General features: G+C 30.9%; 1 protein-coding gene across 1 annotated transcript in view; it reads right to left on the reverse strand.

Moving 5' to 3' along the window:
* Nucleotides 1-17,097, reverse strand: part of LOC111630650 — a 53,240-nt gene extending 36,143 nt beyond the window's left edge. Inside the window, exon 1 of the mRNA XM_023374788.1 lies at nt 15,803-17,097. Within this exon, the coding sequence (XP_023230556.1) occupies nt 15,896-17,005 (1,110 nt within the window). The 5' untranslated portion in view covers nt 17,006-17,097 and the 3' untranslated portion in view covers nt 15,803-15,895. The remainder of the gene's footprint in view (nt 1-15,802) is intronic.
* Between the last annotated feature and the right edge of the window lie 2,230 nt (nt 17,098-19,327).

Genomic DNA, 19,327 nt, shown 5'->3' on the forward strand with positions numbered 1-19,327 from the left:
CCACATCTCACGTTTCCTTATAACAATATTTCTGTATAATAAGAAACATTTAAAATTGATTTATATTGACATTTTTCTGAAAATTTATATTCAATAAATAAAATAATATATTTTTTTGAAAAATAAAATTTACATTGTAAATCTTAAAATTTAATTTAGTAAAGCATAATTTTTCAAAATAATATCAAATCAATACTTTTTAATAAAAAAAATACTTCAAATTGAAAATGTAAAAATTGATTTACTTTGTTGAAAATTTTTTATTCTATAAATCTAAAAGTTGTATAAAACATTGTTATTATTAATGCTAAATTATATACAGTTTTTCAGTTATTTATAACTATAGGAAAATATGTTTACATCATTTTAATGCCGAGATAATTGTTGAACCATGTTAAACCATGTTTGTCATCATCCCGAAAAAAAAAAAAAATAAAAATAATCCAATAGTTAATTCGTGTTGAAAGAGATGATGGAATGCTCTCGTCTTTCTATTTTGTCAGATGATCTCTTGTGAAAATTACCGAGATAAAGCTCAAAAACCTTCTCTTTTAATAAAAATATCACCTGTCTAAACGTCGTGATCCCATAGTTAATGACTTGCAGATTAGAGTTACCATTCTAAAGAAGATTATTGTATATTTAATATTTAATGTGGTTAAAATAAAATTTTTGAAAACGAGAATATTTTAATTAAAATATATAAGAAAATTCGACAATATACAAGTGATACAAATTTTGAATTTAGTATCGAAGTATTTTCTTTCCTTTCTTACGAAGTGCATCAACCGTGAATTTAAAGCCAAAAAAAAAACATCATTTCAGGAAAAAAAATGTCATCGGGAGTTAAAGTTTGTAAAAAGATGAAAGAATACGTGAATATCTAAAAAGTATTCAGTATTGGAATCTCGTGAGATTTCCTTAATGGAAACTAACTAAAGTCAGGATTCAAAAAGTTGGAGAAACACTTCTTTACTTATGTTTATCAAATTAAGTTATTTTCAGTTACTATCGACAATTCTCTTCCTCTTTTTTTCCCACTGTATACAAAATTCTAAAAAAATATACAAGTCTAGAATAGGAAAAAGAATGTGTAAAGCTTTCTTATAAATATATATAAAATTATATTACAATAATCTATAATTATATAGTTTATAAATTAGTTTTTAACTCGAAAGGTTACCTAAATTTGGTAGCCACTTCTTCATGCTTTAAGAAATTTAACAGGAGGAGAAAAATATATATATGAAATTTTGATGGCCAAGTTTTTGTGAAAGCTTTTTACTGTAGTACTTAATGATATCGAAGTAACTTAAAAGTAAACTATTGTAAGACTTATATATAAATTAAATAATAATTAATTTACAATTCTTCTTCTATTATTATTATTATTATTTACGTATCTTCTGCTTATATATTGTAATTTTTAAATCTGTATTTTAACTTAATGCGAAGGAAAATACTCAATAATAATCTGTATAACTGATAATACAGTGAATTAATTTGGTTATTTTCTTTCTTCATTATATGTAATAACGTTGTAAGATTAAAATTCATTAGTTTTAGAAATATTAACTCAGCCAAAAGATCAAAAAGGATGATACGCTGTCAGCCAATATATTACACTTTCTATATCCTCTGATATATTTGCCTACTTAATCATCATGAGTAAGAATTAATATTTACAGTCGATCAACTTTTCTCATCATCCAGGACCAAGAAAATTAGAAACCAGAAAAATTTTTACTTCCTGCTGCTTGTAATTATTTTTAACGAGTCGGATTTTTTTCCCCTTCAGATATTGGAAAAGTGTAAGTGAAATGCAAACATTGAATCTTTCGACCATTTTCAATTGTTACGTACACGAAATACTTTCATTTTGGGTGTGACTCTTTTTAAGATGATAACGATTATCTTCTTTTTTTTTACGAGGAGATTTTCGCCTTATTGATAATTATAAATTTTTTACTTGACAATAGTCACATTATTGTTTTTATGAACGATTTTCTCATCTCTAAGCTTTAAAAAACATTAGTCAGTGTCTCGGTAGAATAGAAATAAAACATAGAATAAAACGATTTTAAAAGGAAAATATAGAAAAAGTTTAAAGTAAAAAATAGAAAATGTAATAATTTTATATAAATTATTCTGCACGACTTTATTTCTTCGGGGTTGGGCCTATATTGACGAATTATGTAAAAGAATTCGATTGAATAATACAAGAAATTTCGAAGAAGAGAGGAGGAGGAGGAAGAAGAAGAGATAATTTTGATAATAATTAGCCTCACAACTCTTATTACATTAATACAAAATTATTGAAAACTTCGAACAAAAATATGATCGATTAGAATAATTTTTTAAATGTTATTTTTTATAAAAGAAATAGAAAAAGAAATGTTAGAATTTGCTGTCCTAGAATTTATTATATCGATCTTTTTGGTTGATGAATTTTTCGAGCTGTATATTGATATGACTTTGAAATTTAATAGCTTTTTAATTAGCTAATTAACTCAGATAAACTAATCGTATCAAGTTCATTCGTTAAAGTTTGTTATAGGTTAGGATATAAACAAAAGAGTAGACTATGTTCATTCAATACAAAAATGTACATTTAAACCATTACTAGCGGAGTAAATTATATGTAAATGTTCACTTTTAACCGTGAAACATAACCAGAAAAATGTTACACAAATATATTTAAATGGATCAAAATACTAAGTGAAATTTTGTGTCAACGTAAAATATTATTATTATTATTTTTAAATTAGCGAAAATCTATACCTATCTTCGTGAATATATATTAAATATTATAAATATTTAAAATTTAAATGACATTAACAACTTCAAAATTTACTTTATTGTTAAAAAATGTAAATATTTTTGCCTATCTCTTCCCCTTTTTTAAATATTTAAATGCGTTAGGAAACTTTCTAGCAGGTTTTTATAGTATTCTCATAAAGAAACAATTGTTCTCCTCTAAGTCATTCTTTGTGTTTGAGCAATGAATAAATTAATGTCTGAAAAATACTTCATTATGATTAATTACACATATTAAAATAAGCATAATTTTTTTCTTTATTTAATGAGAAATTAGGGTTGAAAATTCGTGTAAAAAATGCATAAGACACTGAAGATATTTAATAAGTTCTTAGTATGATTCAAAATTCTTGAAATCCTTTTATTAATAAAATAGTCTAATATATATATATATATAGATATTAACAAACAATACATTTTAATTATTTTATGTATATATAATTTAAAAAACAATGTGCACAGTTTTTAATTTTTCAGTATATTTCAGTTTAATGGAAAAATTTGTCTACAGAGCAAAAATTATTTTTTTTAAATGTCAAGATAACAATGTATATATATATATATACTTATGTAATAAAAGTAGGAATTAAAAGGAAATAAAGAAATTGTCAAGCAGATAAAACCATAAGAAGCAGATCATCCAAAATGTATTCTTTCCAGAATAAGTCAGTTGTTATTGACAGGGTCAATCCCCATAGACAAACAGAGCTTCTTCAATGTCAAACTTTATCCCATCAATCACACAACAAGACTAGAAACGTTGTTAATTTAGAGTATTTAAAATATTTTTCAATCAATCTTTCTTATTTAAAAAAAACAATAAATAAATAATTGAGGCACGTAATGATTAATTAAGCGCACGATTCTTCCATAATTATATATAATATAATAATCGGCAGTTATTTGTTATTAGATGCAGCTCTCTAATTTCGATTTTCTTCGCCGCTTTTAATGACGACTCTTCACTACCGAAATAATTTGAATCTTTTCTCGAACATTTTTAAAATTAAAATAATAATTGATAAATTTAAAAATTTAAATTACTCTATCAAGTTTTAAAGTAATCGAGTGTCGCTAATATAACTTTAATGTCGTGTTTTCCTCAGGTTAGCTTTTTGGCATAAGTTGAAGTGTTGACAGGAAAGATTGATATACAGGGGCCGGAACCTAGTATTACTGTACATAACGACCGGGTTATTAGGTTTACCACACTTTATAAAATAAGAATCTCCGCGATATAACGTTTAATTTTTTATAAGCATGTCTAAACAGTTTCGTTGTTTTGTCACTTAGAGTTAGAAAGAATGTAGACCTAAGGATTTCTTCGTATAATAAAACGAGAGAATATTTGATCTTCGGAATTTCACAAGATGCAAGAGTTGTTTTAGGAAAGATAGGAAGAGAGGAGGGGAAAAAATAAAGTTTAATAATTTCCTCAGTTATCTGTCTGACTTTATGAAAGTTCAGGCTGCGATCAATACGTTCTCAGAATGTCAGCCACTACAACCTTCTCCTTGACGTTCGGCACAATGTTGTTGACACGTGATCGCATCTGTCATTCCGTATCCTAGACAGACCATCAGTACAGAAGACCAGGCTAAAATACGATTGCTTGCCGAGAAAAGCCAGTCTCTTCGTCAACATAGTAGGCGCCCTTTCTTCGAGTGTACCGGAAATGCAGGCTGATGGAGAACGTCTCGCAAACAGTATTCGTCTTTCAGAGCTTCCATATCCCCGACCGTACTCTTAAATGTTAATGTCACGTTGGGAAACCCGACGGCATGCATCTAGATTTGTATTTATATAGCATTCATAAAAGCATTTGCATTTGATAAGTTCTTTTAACTGCCGTAGAAAGTTTTAAAGTTCTTCATTAACGTATTTTAATATAAGTATTGCAAAAACTTACTTACAGATTAAGAATATTTCGCCTTTCGAGGTAAACGAAAAATTCATTAAATTAATTAACTCTTAATTACAACGATTAATTTAAACAAACAAAACAGAAAACATTAATTACGGCTCATTAATAATTTTAAAACTAAATGAATTTCTTACTGATTAAAGCTTTAAAACCGTAAAGAATGTCAGAATTTTTCTCTTTAAAAACTGCTGAAAGTATATAATTGACATGATTATTTCCATTCAGGAAGAATCAATAATGCATCGACTGCAAATGCTGTAGTTCCAGGCTGAACTCAGCAAATTTTCTCCTCTAAATACCAACCTATATTTTCAAAAACACGTCGGGAATGCGGAGCCAACGAATGATCAAATGGTAAATCAGATGTGTCTCGATATTACAAACATATTTCGTCCAATCTTTCCCGTCATCCTCTATCTAATATCATAGAGTAAAGTCCGAGTCACCACGATAACAACAACCACTCGTCCTCTACTGTCCCTAGCAGTTATCTTTTCTCGGATGCAGTAAGTGTCTTCTTATCCCCGCTCTGCTACCGTATTTCCTTTGCACGGCCCGGGGGAGTTGCTGACTTCAGTAATTCTTCCCCTTACTTCCTTTCTAACATCAACCCAATATATTGCTGTTTGTCGCGTGAGATTGAATCTTTTCTCCGACTTTGTACAAATCCTCAGCACAATTTCCACTAACTTGTGTGTACACATTTACGGTCACCTGTCACTCGGCTAACATTTTCCATTAGCGACTGTGGAAACTGTGAGAGTGGCTGACAAAATCTCTAATTTTAGTGTTAACGGCAACAACGTCTTTGCCACTTTGTGTCATTCTTCCTCTTCCAATCTTCCGACCAGGGCTGCGTCGTCCACTTTTTCTTCTCCAAATGAACCAACGTCCACCCGCAGATATAACTAACAACTGATAAACGATCGGCCGGTCCGAGGATATCAGATTTTTAAACGAGAAAGCCGTTCTACTTGTCGGATCGCGCGAATAATAGCGTAATTAGTGCGGCTTTATTAATCGTAAAAGATTAATGAACGTCACGGCCTCCGATTATGCTCAGAAACTGAGCAAGCGAGGACCCCAGAAAAACTGGAAACGAAATTTTTTCCACATCAAAATCTATTTATATCGAAATGCTTTAGTTGTGTATATCTATTTTTACTTCGAGTTTGATTCTTTCCAAACCACTTTTGCTAAATTTCTACAGTCTACTCCTTAGAGAAATGTTTGAAACTCACCAGAAGTCGCAATTTAAATCGATTTAAACTTTCAATTCTTTGCCACAAACTTGCCAATAAATTACTCGTCCAATTTTTATCTAGATTAAGATATAAATTTTAGGAAATTGATACCGAAAACGGATCATTAGAAGTCATCGCCTACACTCCAATCTACAATTATAATGACTAATGCGCCTGTCATAATATCGTAAGCAGTCTTCCAAGGAACACTCCACAAGTTGTCAAAGTTTGCGTGTTTAATCTCTATAATATGTGATGTCTGTTTCTAGAAGAGCAACTTGCATTAACATTATCGGGTCAAAAGAGTTCTTGTCTTTAACAATAGAAGATCCTTATTTACCGTCCCTTTACTAAAGACGCTTTTATACATTAGAAAACATCGACTCGGCCGTTTTTTCCTTTAATCATTGTATTACTCTTAATGGATTTTAAGTAGAAATGGAGAGATGAAAGATTCCCGATTTCCATTTTCTTCCAAAAGATCATCGAAGCAAAAAATCTTTNGGTGTTTTCCACGTGTGAAAACCTAACGACAAGGGTTCAATCTGGAACCAATCAGATTACACCTACGTGTGGGCACGCGATTTGGGGATGTCTTTTGTTCGGGTCAGTCAGACGAGCAGGACATGACCGGTGTCCAGTCCGACCGTTATAACAGTTTCTTTGTTATATATTAAACGGTGATCTATGATTAGAGATCTTTACACCTTAAGAACCTAATAGTTTGTGTTTAAAAAAAATAACACAGTATACAACATGGTGAGGAATGAGAAAGATCCATTTGAAAATATGCAATAGTCAGTGATATATGTGATAAGAACAGAAAGGTAGTGGTGGTGAGGTGTTATACATAGAATCTACTTTAAGGAACTTAAAGGAGCGGTTAAATGAACATAAGAGAGATGCATGTAAGGATAAGGTAATCAAAAGCATAGCACAAGAAGAATATGACATATAGGCAATAAGAAGTAATATGGGATAAAGCAAGAATAATCTATTAATACAGCGAAGACCTGTTTACAAATGTAAAAATAATAATAGATAAATACACATTTGTTTCAAGTATAGAGAATAATGTGGTAAATAAGGATGATGTCATATGTTATCAGAAATTTGGAGAGCTGTGATTAATAAGAGGAAAGAAGAAATAGTGAGAGCATTAGAAGTTAGATGTAAGGTTAAGAATGTGGAAGGGAAGTGATATAAGAATTCATGACAGCTATAGGAAATGAGTAATAATATGGTAGGATTGACTGGAGAGTTTAAATTTTATATTACTGCAGATAATTGAAGAAACTTGAGTTGGAGATTAATTTTAAGAAGTGTTTGAAACATTTGAACTTTGAAAATTTGTAGTTTTAGTTGTAGTTGTTACTTCAAGTTGTATTGTATGATTCTACTGAAGATGAGAAGAATGCCTCCAAAAAACTTTTCAAAAAGTTTTTATACTCCATGAGTGAGGTTTGGTATTGTGTATTTTAATAATGGACATGGAATTACTGTTTACTAATATCATAAAATTTAGTTTTTATTTTTGGTATCATACTGTTTTGTCTTAGTGCAGTATCTAAAATTCATTATATTTTTGAATCATTTATATTTTTCTATCAAATTACATTTATTAAATAACGAAGAGAAGTTTATTAGAAAATATCAAATTTCGAAAAGAAAATAAACGAAAAAAACAAAAGGCTAAAAGATGGAAGATGCGATTAGAGCTTTCTGGAGAGAAGGATGAGGTTTTAAGGAAGTTTCAACCTTGTTGCAAGCTGAAAGTATCAAGAACAACACTTTCCAGATTAGCGATATCGGTTATTCCTGTTTTTTGCTTTTAAAAAACAATTTTATATATTTTACGTCTGGATAAATACTATTTTTATATATTTTAATCCCTCGTAGATTAGTTTTCTAGCACCAATCGAAAAGTTTTAAATAGCGCTTACACCATCAATATTATCGATTTTTCTTAAATATAAATCGATTCAAATTAATAAAAAAAAGGAGAAAAATATGTCAATAAATCAGATTTTTTTAAAATATTAATTATTTATTTAAAAACTTTTACAGTATTTTAACTACACGACATTGAAAATTGAAGCTTATGCACTAGTTCCAATATTGTTGTGCTTCCCTAATACCACGTTATTAATCACTTATAAGTACTTAATATCCAAACTAGAAATTATTATTACGTAATATAAATCGAATTCGAAGGTATCTGATGATTTCGTGCCTATTTACAATATTAAAAATTAATATTAAATGAGAATTAAAGCAATAACGTGTGTTATATAACGTAATGTTTATATAGAAAACCGCAATTATCTAGATGATATTTTGTCGTCTTATTTGCTAATAAGCAAAAAGTTTCGAATGTTACACATTCTTGATGGATTCATCCGGGGGTGCTATAAGTATGAAAATGCACATCTTCCCACGTGCGTGACATTAGCACATGGTTGCTATGGTTACAGACCAGAGAAGTGAGCGGAAGCATTAGTGTCGTTCCATCATCTATAATCACCCTGACCTAATTGCTGAAGTTCTGAAGACGTGACCACACTAATAACAATATTTCTTTTGAATATCCCATTTCATCAATAGACTGAAATATTTATGTTTTGCTGTTCATTGTCCAGGCTTAATATGCATAAGTCCTTTAATTTTTAGATTGTTCGATGGTTATTAAATAATTATAACCGGACGAGAAAGGAGAATTTATCAACCTGATCCTTATTATTAGATTACGTTCTGTGTTAAAGGACGTACTCCGAAGAATTATCATGCACTCCTCCACCATAACATACGGGTTATTTAATTTGCATATAACTCTTCCTACTAAGACCTTATCCTACGTTTATTTACTTGTATCTTAAGAATTTATTCGTCGAAAATATACCTAACGTAGCAAATTATTAGAAAAATTCGCTAAGTATTATAAATTGGAATCGGATAAATTACGCGATTGCTTTAAAAATATATTAGTTTCTGGGCTGTGCCAATTAATATTTAATTCTTTTCTTTACTAAAAAATGAATTTAAAAAATAAATAAATACTCATAGAAAGTAATAAAACTTAATTTGAATTTTTATTGCTTTTAAAATAATTTTTTCCAGCGAATTTTTTAAGTATATGAAGTATTTTATCTTTTGGATTACAAAGAATTCAAAGATAATATATAGAAACAAAATATATAAATTCTTAAAAAGATTCTTTGATGGATTATCAAGGTTGAAAGTTTTTTGGGAGAAATCGTTTGTTACAAACTATGTTACGAAGAATTCTTTTTATCGGGGGACATTTTAAACTAAAGTTTATAGTTTAAGCACGGTAACTCGTAGTCGCTAGAGTCTTCGATATCTTTCTAATAAAGGAATAAATTTAAAAAATGGCAGAATTTATGACTAACTTTACGATACTCAGTTGTGCATATCCCAGAGTGACATTCTACAACTTGTCAAACCCTTGTTAAAGCGATTACTCCACTTCATAACATAAATCACTTCTTTGCATCTGCTACCAACGACTCTAACTCAAACTAAAAACTGCATTTAAGATAAGACAAATGGAATCATTTTTGTTTTTTTGCCTAATGAAAAAAACCCCCACGTATTAGTTCTTAACGTTGAGAATTCCTTAATATTTTTTCCAAGAAATCTTATTTATTTTTTTAATCAAAATATAGAAATCGTTAACGCACATATTTTTGCTATCTACATTTTCTCTTAAATATTGTAAAATCTATAAATTTATCGTATTTGAAAAATTATAAATATGTCTTCTTTCCCTCGATTAAAAATAGAAATTTCGAGTTTTCTGGTAATGAAGATTGCATAACGTGTAGTAAAGATAACATTTGCTTGGATGTAGTTTGCCTTATAGAAGGTATGCATTCCAGAAAAGAAAGTAAATATGAGAATCCGGTGATGTCACTAACCTAGAAGAGGGTAGTGTTGACCACACCCTGTCATTACCTCGTCTTTTAGCGTTCTTGGGACTTCATTACTGTAACTTCAAGTATTTTATTGATCAGTACTCCAATCGAAAAAAGAATGTTGAATTTACGCTAGAAAGAAGACCTATTTCTCCTAATGAGGTAAGAAGACTGTTCTAAAGATTTATCCTAGTTAGTGACTATATAAAAAGATTTACCGTGCATAGATCTATCTGTTTTCGAGATAAGTAGATATTTATTCGTAGATTTTTTTTTCTCTGGAAATGATTTTATTATTAAAAATCATTGCCCTTTATTTAATTAGATATAAACATTCTAAACGAGTAGAGATTTTCTTCTCGTTCGACGTACCGAATGAGAGAAATGCATAAGTAGAAGGAGTTTAATAATTAGTCACTTGGCTATAAGATCGATAATTTTTTCCCCCTGCTTTATTGCCATCTTAAAGTTCTTCATATTTCGAGGAATATCTCGGGTTTACACTCACTTTAACGCTAGTATTATGGTAAATAAAGCGGAAAAAAACTATTTTTTAATTTATATTTCGCGAGGACGATAAATTAGCACGATTCGAAATTAATCATAACTTTTTCATTAGATTGTCTATTTTCCCTCTTACAATTTAGGAGTAATCGTTTATTTATTTGCATAATTTTTCATACAGATCGCTCAATCATCCCGCTTAAAATCTGCATAAACGAAACGGTTAAAACCTTTTTTTTTAAATACTTTTTTACTATTCTTTCGGTGAATTTCCTTTCCCCAAACTATCCTTTTGTATTGATAATGCTGCGAATGGATGCAGATGGAGAATGAATAATTTTTCACACAACACCATTACATCTTATAGATTAGAATTTAAATTGCTATTTACAAATCATAAAAATTAACGAGATAATTACTCGTAAAAAAAAATAACATGCAAATCATAATAAACTCGGAAGAAAATCGTCTTATACACGATTAATTGGTTTAAAATTCATCTTGTAAATTAAATACTTTATGTAGTTTGTCACGAACTGGAGCAGCTGACTCAGATGCTACTTTCTACATCAGACTTTTGCGTGATAGCTTAACAGAACTATTACAGAAACATAGAAGGGTACAAAGACACAAAGCAATTAGTAGAGTGAATTCAAACGAAGTCGAGGAGAATATAAATTCATCCGGCATCATCGATTCGTATAATTACATTAAAAGAACGACATTTAAATCAATTTAAACCTAAAAAATAAAAGTAAATGTAAATATTATAATTAATGTTTGCCTTAAAATGACGAGAAATGTACACGTTTCCTTAAAATTGCATATATATATTTAATGCAATGGACAGAGCGTGGCATAATTTAAGGCCTAGTTAAAGCATAAGCAGTGGTATTAAAACATGTGTCGTAATTTCGAGAGGAAGAAAATTATTTTTAAATTCATAAACTCTTTTTTAATTTACTTTTTAGAAAATTTTTAAACATTTAAAACTATCGTAATTAAGAATGAAAATAAAATTTGTATAGCGATTAACAAAACTCTCGGCAAACTATTTTCTTTTTATAGTTATATCTTATGTTCGAAAGATTTTGTTCATTAGTATTTAAAGACTTTTTTATGTTATAAATGTAAATAACCATTAAAGATGACAGAGTAGAAATTAATATTGAGTTTTACGACGTAGAGCCAATGCATCGCTCCTTTTGTAACGTCGCTTCTTACTAAACCAAATGCTAATTGACTTTGTCGATTAAAATCTTACTAAAATCATTACCGATATTTATATTTATATATTAAAACGATATTAAATTATACATTTTTTTTTATATATTATATAATGAGATTATTATATATATACTGTATATATACAACAAAACAAGAGATTCGTTATATAATTTTGATCTTGTGGATGACAGATAAAAGTGCACGCGGACAGATTGATAAATCACTACCATCTCGATTGTCATTTTTTTAAATTTAATCTTTCTTAGATATAATATATAAAGGTAAAATTGTATACGACCGAAGCAACCATTGGCTTTTATAATTTTATAGTATAAAAGAATACAACAATAAAATTTTTATATTGTAAAATTGCTTATAAATTTACTAAAGATTCGTATTAAAGGGGAAGAAAGAATTATCTTTTAATCTAATTCGCCTACCCTATCCTTTTTTTAATCAGATTAAATTGCGTTTTAATATGCAAAACATAATAAGGAAAACGAATTAACAAGAGTAAATACATTTTTTTGTTGCATGTAATATATTTTTAATTAGCTATCTTACACGATATTTAAGTTTTAAATGACTTAAATGAATATAAGGGAAATTTTCTGATTATAAATTAAACATTTCTATTGTAAAATCCTTGTTTTTGAGACGATATTTAAGCTCAGAGCTCACATAAGTTTAAGACTGTATATATTATAGACATTTAAAGTTAATATATTATTTGAAAATTTAAAAATATTACATAATATCTTCCTTCTTTATATTAAAAAGTTTTTATTTTTTTACAGAATAATCATATTTAGTAAGTTTTGAATTATTCGACATAACTTTTCTACGTGTTCTTATTTGCAATTTAAAGCTACTGCAGGAAAAAAAATCATTCTTAGAAACTGAATTCAGTCAAAAGAATTATTTTATAGAGGATTTTAAATAAAATACTCATACGTGGATATAAGCAAAGTACCTTTTATAACTGCTATCTCTATCATTTCTAGCGGAAAAAATAGAAAAAATATACAACTTTCTTTTTATTTTAAAGAAAAATTATATATATAAATTTTCCTCCTAAAAAAAAAGACTTATAAAATTTATAAACGTTAATATATCTTACGCATTTTGTCGTGTATTTAGGCTATTTACCGACGTATAATTATATAGTAATTAATTTAAAAAGCGCGATGAAACTAAAACTTAGCGAAGAATAAATTGGAAAAAATAAGGTTATTAATTAATATAATTGTGTGGTAAAATATATTTTGACTTCCTGAATTTAAATATAAGAAGGTCGATCATGCATAAAATTGTCGAATACGTTTTATATTTTGTTACAAAGCGAATTAATTCAGTCAATAGACTAGTATCGAGGAAAAAAAAATTCGTAATTATTTAATTTCATAAATTAGAAAGACGAATAGACGTATGAATAAATGTCTATCTAAATGCCAATTAATTCATGTGGTATAATTAATATATATAGCGGTACAGATATACAATATACGGATTTTCTTCCTGTAAAAATATAGGACTATCCTTCCCCTTCGGTGAGACAAAATATACAGAATTCCGAGTTATTGCATAGCTGAAATACCAAAATCCTCCTCTATTTTCATGCTCGGTCTTTCGTTAGCCGTACACTTTTTCTTGATATTCTTATAGAATGAATATGCGAAAGATATTTATATTTATTTATTTTTAACTCTTAAAACACAAAGAAAATAATCGTAAATGTTTAAAATGTACGAAATGCAAATATAATCGAATTAAAGTAGGCAGTAAATATTTATATTAACATTTAAATTATCGATAATTACATCTTTATTTACTTAGCAGTCGGTAAATTTAGTACAGGAAGGCTCGAAACGTCGCCATTCATAATAGGAGGAAATACTGTACACGTGTAGGATAGAGGTAGTACTATACGAACAAACGACGATTTATGTTTCTCGCTGTATATATATATATATATATATATATACGTATAATTTAATATTTGTATATTATAAGAAAAATTAGAGAATGTTTTCAAATATCTGATAGAGTTATACGCTGGAAAGGTTGTCGGATCTTTACTCGAACCTAATCCAAGTGCGGTTAGGAATTTGATGTCGAGATACTTCTCTGAATTATAAGTTGAAATTCTAGCAGCACAACTTTTGAAATGCGTTAGATACAGTTTCCAATTCGTTTTTTAATCAAATAGATCGAATTTTCAGAGCTTCTTTCTACTTCCATTGAAATATTTTAATTAAAAAGATTTCGGATATTCTAGTTAAAAAACGTGAATGGGATTTCTCCTTTTTTATAAATTTTCCTTAAATTTTAAAAAAGATAATGCCATAAAAATTAAACGGAATTTTTTAAAAAAATTTATCACATTTTATCAGTAAGGATGAATTTTTTTTAAATATAAATAATAATAATAATAATAATTCTGGATTGATTTATTATATATTAATTTAATGAAAATTCAAAATCTTCATTTCATAAATAAGCTGGAGGCACATGTAAGTGTATGGTCCAGTCATTTAAGTTTCCTTGGAATGCCTCGGGCGCTACGCGTCATCATCTACGAAATTCCTGTATACAACATCCTTCGAAAGCCTATTTTCTGAGATTTTCCTCTTTTCTATAATAACAATAGATTTACGCGCCGAAATTCGAGTTACTCTTAAGAAGAAAAAAGGGAAAAAATATATATGTGATAAAGAGGCGACTGCTTTATCAACTCTATCCGATTTGCCATTTTTTTTTTAACAATTGGAAACACAAAAATGTGATTGAGAAAAGTGGGAAATTTTGAAATTCACTTCTATAATAAAATAGAGATTTAAAATTTTATTCGGTAGGGTGATTATTACCGAATCGTTATGTCAGATTAAACATTTCTGCTCTGCTAGTGACTAATTGAATGATATAAAAAAAATTTAATGATTGGTAAATGTACGTTTGACATTAAAAAAGATACCGAATTGCTTAATCAATGTTGATGTGTCTAACAGAAAAGTTAAGTTGGGAACAGATTGACAACCTCAATCAATTTTTACGCGCCTAATTTGATGGGATTACTTTTACTGGGGTTAATTTCTGCTTAATGTATAACAACGATTTCGATTTAATATATAAAGTTATATAAAACACGAGGCGTACTTTCGCTTAACTGTTGTAAAAGGAAGCTAAACTAATGCTTCAAATTTCCTGCAGACCCCATCATATCCGGCTTGCAGCAGCAGATTAGTTGGCGGACAAACAACCGTATTGAAAAGGCTTCTGACGTGAATTTTCCAGATAGATCCGTATCTACTCATAACGAAAACTTTGTGGTGTATTTAATCCGATGAAAGCAAACGAAAAGATCGCTGCAGATCGATGAAAATTACCATATAGATGCAGAAATGTCGAATGAGACTACGTCTCCTCTTTTTATTTTTGTCCGAAAATGTTTCTTTTTGATTTATACAAACGGCCCTTTAACTGTAAGTACAAAGCACACGGATCGAAGGTGGAACAATGGAGGAAACGATATAAATCTAAATAAGACTTTCGACAACTTCGATCCTTACATTTTGTTTAGATTCCGATATTAAGAACTATTTGCACTTTATGAAATTTAATAACTCGGATGTTAAAGTATCGTCTCGGTTCAAGAATGTTATCTTTAAATATACTAATGCATAGATATGTGAAGTAATATATTTTCAGTCGAGTCGTGTCCTTCAGCGAAATTATTTTTAATGATTTCTTTAAAACTTTGTTGGTTAAGATTTCCCCGAGCTATTTTCCATCATAAGGTAATTCGTTTTCTATTTTATTGAAACAAAACGGAAAAATTAAATTTCCAACGTAGATTGGACAGAAATATCTTTAAGGTTTGCAGATAAATTATACAAAGCCAAAACCTGAAATTAATTAATTAGCAGATTGGATTTTGAATGTTTTCCTTATAAATTTTCATATAATTATTTAAAACGTCGACAGAAGATTTAGTTCGGTCGGAAATTATAATCTTAACGAAATAGTTATCGCCCTCCGCCTTTTAAAGTCTACGGAAATATTAATTAAAGTAAAAATTAATTTAAGAAGAACGTCCCGTTACGAGTAGAAAAAGGATAATTGATGTATCAATAGAAAATTTGATTACTTACATGGTTTTAGGTGGAGGACTTCCCTCACCTGCCCGTCTGGTAATGATAGACAATAATTTATCGTTCACATCATCCGTCTTTGACGTTCGATTGTTAAGTGAAAAGATCTCCCATATGGGCATCTAATCCTCTACCAGACTGGTGCAGAGACGAACCCAACAGTCTCCTGTTGGTATCACGTTTTAAAAGTGGTACTTCCATATGCTCGGGGGAGGAATTGGGACTGGAAGTCTGCTGTAAGAGAGGAACACCTTGCTCACGATACAGGGGACAAGACAAGACGGCGGATTCCGACATGTCACTGTCTGACAAACTCTCCATCGACGCCAAGTAACGCGGTTCTATCTGAACCCTGACGGTGATAGGACAAGAAGCCAAGTATAATTCCATGTCCATCGACGAGACGGACGACGGTCGAGGTGTGTCGCAGCCGTCCGGATCGGTCAGCTGCAAATCTTGCGGAGACGGGACTAAATCCACCACTTCGACTTCCCAAGTTTTCGTATCGGAAGAAGAAGGCGAATCTTTGATGGGCAGAGGAAGTTTTGGTCGAACGGCCGGGCCCGGATGTGTCACCTGTTGAGTCGGACACTTTGGTCGCGGGGCGGGAATAACCACGTTATTCTGCACGGGTACACCGGGAACACACAAGTACGGCCCCGTTAGACCGGGTCCGTTAAGCTTCGATTTATCCAACAACTGAATGTCGTTGGTCAGGGGTTTGTCGTTCTTAATAGGCACCACTTTAGCACCACCGGTCTCGGGACCGTCGCAGTTCATCACACAGACGGCCAGCAAGACAAATCCGCCTAAACCCATGATGACTGGTCCCACGTACGTCAAGTTATGAAGATGATATTGACGATTTTGGTCCAACACCCGGACAGTCTTGTTGTTCTCGTTCACCGCTTCGGTCGAAAGAGGTTCTGCGTAGAATCCCACAACAGACATCGCCATTCCGGCCGACAACAGGAAGACACCACAACTCAGCGCTTTACAAACGGCCCAGAAGCATTGAGGGGTAACCTGACTACGAAATTGTTCCCAGCGGCTTATTTTCTCACCTTGTTCTCCTTTTTGGTTCGATTGTTGATGAGACGAAGCACGTGGCCTAACTCTTCCGGGTGTCACCGGTTGCCCCGGTCCCGATCTTCCCGTATTTTGTTGTCTAAGCTGGCGACCTATAACAGCGGCACTGTTCATATTCGAATTTTGAGTCGGACCCGTCACATGACAGCAGACACAAGCTCAGAGTTTCCTGGGAATTGACAGAACGCGGTCGGCAGTCGGTAGCATCCAGCCCAACCACGCATGCGCCAGATCAGCTCACTCTCCCTTCAGGGTGGTCGGGTGACAGGTGAACTACCTGGAATCTTCTTTTTTCTAATTATTTCTCTCGTCGATACCTCTTATAACACGCGCATTATCCACATTGGCATGAGGATTATCGCTCGCATCTAACATATAAATTCCACTTTATAAAATAGGGCAGAAAACTGCGATCAGACGTCGCTGCCGGCGGCATTCTAACTAAGCAGACGAATTTCCTTTTACATGCTTTGCTGCTATGTGTACAACCGTCAGAAATTAAAGAATTCACCAGGCTAATATCAAACTTAGATCGTTCTAGGCGCAACCTTATAAATTATTTATTTACTCTTCTTCAATATTAACTCTCCAATAAAAATGCACATTTATGAAAATAAACTGGACCAACAATACTATTTAAATTTCTAAATTTAAAAATTAATAATCCCGACTTTATAATTAAAGACGTGTCGACGGATAAGTTCGCGTCATTTTAAAGGGCCAAAATACTAGTCTAACGGGTTTTTCTACGCTTTAAACGTTACAAATTCATCGAGGTTTGTGTGTAAGATAAAAAAAAAAAAAATGGTGACATTTCCATTTAGCGAGTATATTTCGAGAAAATATGCAAATCCGATAAATGCTCTAGTGCACATTTATTAGGCAAATAACAATCGTTTGTCGATTGATTGCTGCCATTTTTATAAAAAGCGGCTTCATATCTGGTTATAAATTTCGTTATTTAAAAGCGTTCTTTAATGCCTTCTCGTAAATTAAAGCAGCGAACCTATTCGCGCCATTAAGTAACTATTTTTAAAATATTTAAATAACGGTAGAAAAATCCATTCTTTAAACTTATATATAACAAAGAATCGAACGACAAGTGAGGACGAAGAAAGAAATATTAAAAAAAAAGAAAAAAAAATATTCGAAGAATTGGAATTTTTTTTTTTGTATGTTAAAAATTAAATTCTGTTGGGCGAATCGGCGCATTTACGAATATTTTTCGATAAATCGTCAAAAAATGTAACTTTATTCCGGAAATGCCGGCTTCGAATCGATAGTAAGAATATTAATTTTCTTCCCGGATCTTGCCGGGAAGCGTGTAATTCGAATATCGAAACAAGTAAATTAACGTTGGTTTAATTAGACGGGTAGGAATTTTACGGCAACGACGTTTAAAAATTTACGAAAAGGCATTTCCGTAATCGGCTCATCGGGGCCATTTAACATAACATAAAGCCACCCGTCAACAAGCATGAATGTAACTAAGATGAGTCGATTACGTACGAGCATAACAATAATAGAGTCGAATAATTAACTGTTATCCCGGTCGATGCTCAAAATGCACTCGAAAATCCTGTTTGTAATTAGGCTGGGTGGGGCGATTCTCCGGATCTGGGTGGTCCATTCGGATACTTTGTAGTCAAGAAAATGGGTGGAGTAAAGTCGACTTTCCTTCATACGCTCTCACCTGTCGGTGAAATCTGTTTATCGAATCGCGATCGGTAGAAATATGGAGTATCTAACACCGAAAATCATCATACACTCGTAAACGTACCGACTTTCTTTACATTTTTATGAATAAATATTTATGACTTAAATAAATTTCTTCAGATTTTTAAAACTTAGAAAAAAGTAATTTATTTCTACAGACATTAAATATAGTAGGAGCAATGGAGAAATGTAAAAATTCTTGCGGATACGTCATCTGTAGTAAATATCCCGTGACGGAGCTATCGCTCTGCTAGCACACTCGTAAGTTCATGCCAAGGGAAATTCCACTCGGAAATTCTAGAGCAGGTGGAGTGTATCGAAAACATGGTCGACTGAGTGATTTCTACCTGGAAACGAATCTCCAGTATTAAATCAACGAAAACATATAATTTGTTTGGAAATTGCAGCTAAGCCCTCGTGCTAGATACTAGATCGTTCTCATTTAAATAACTTTACAGATAATTTGAAGCATTGTCTGGGTATTTTGACTTCACAAAAGGAATTCTTTTGCCATATTTTATTAATGTCATAACGTTTAAAATGTTAAAAATATTATAAATTCGATTTTATCGATAGAGTGCGTGCTTTTACATTGTTTTTCTTTTCTCTTTAGCTCGTACCAATTGGATTTATTTATTTTTCTTTTTTGTGTATATAAATGAGGAAATTTTTATGTTTATTTTATAATGCGAAGAAATATATATATATATACACACCAAA

This window comes from Centruroides sculpturatus, unplaced genomic scaffold, assembly GCF_000671375.1.
Source record: "Centruroides sculpturatus isolate CEXI.00-Female unplaced genomic scaffold, Cexi_2.0 scaffold626, whole genome shotgun sequence".
In the NCBI taxonomy this organism is placed as follows: Eukaryota; Metazoa; Arthropoda; class Arachnida; order Scorpiones; family Buthidae; genus Centruroides; species Centruroides sculpturatus.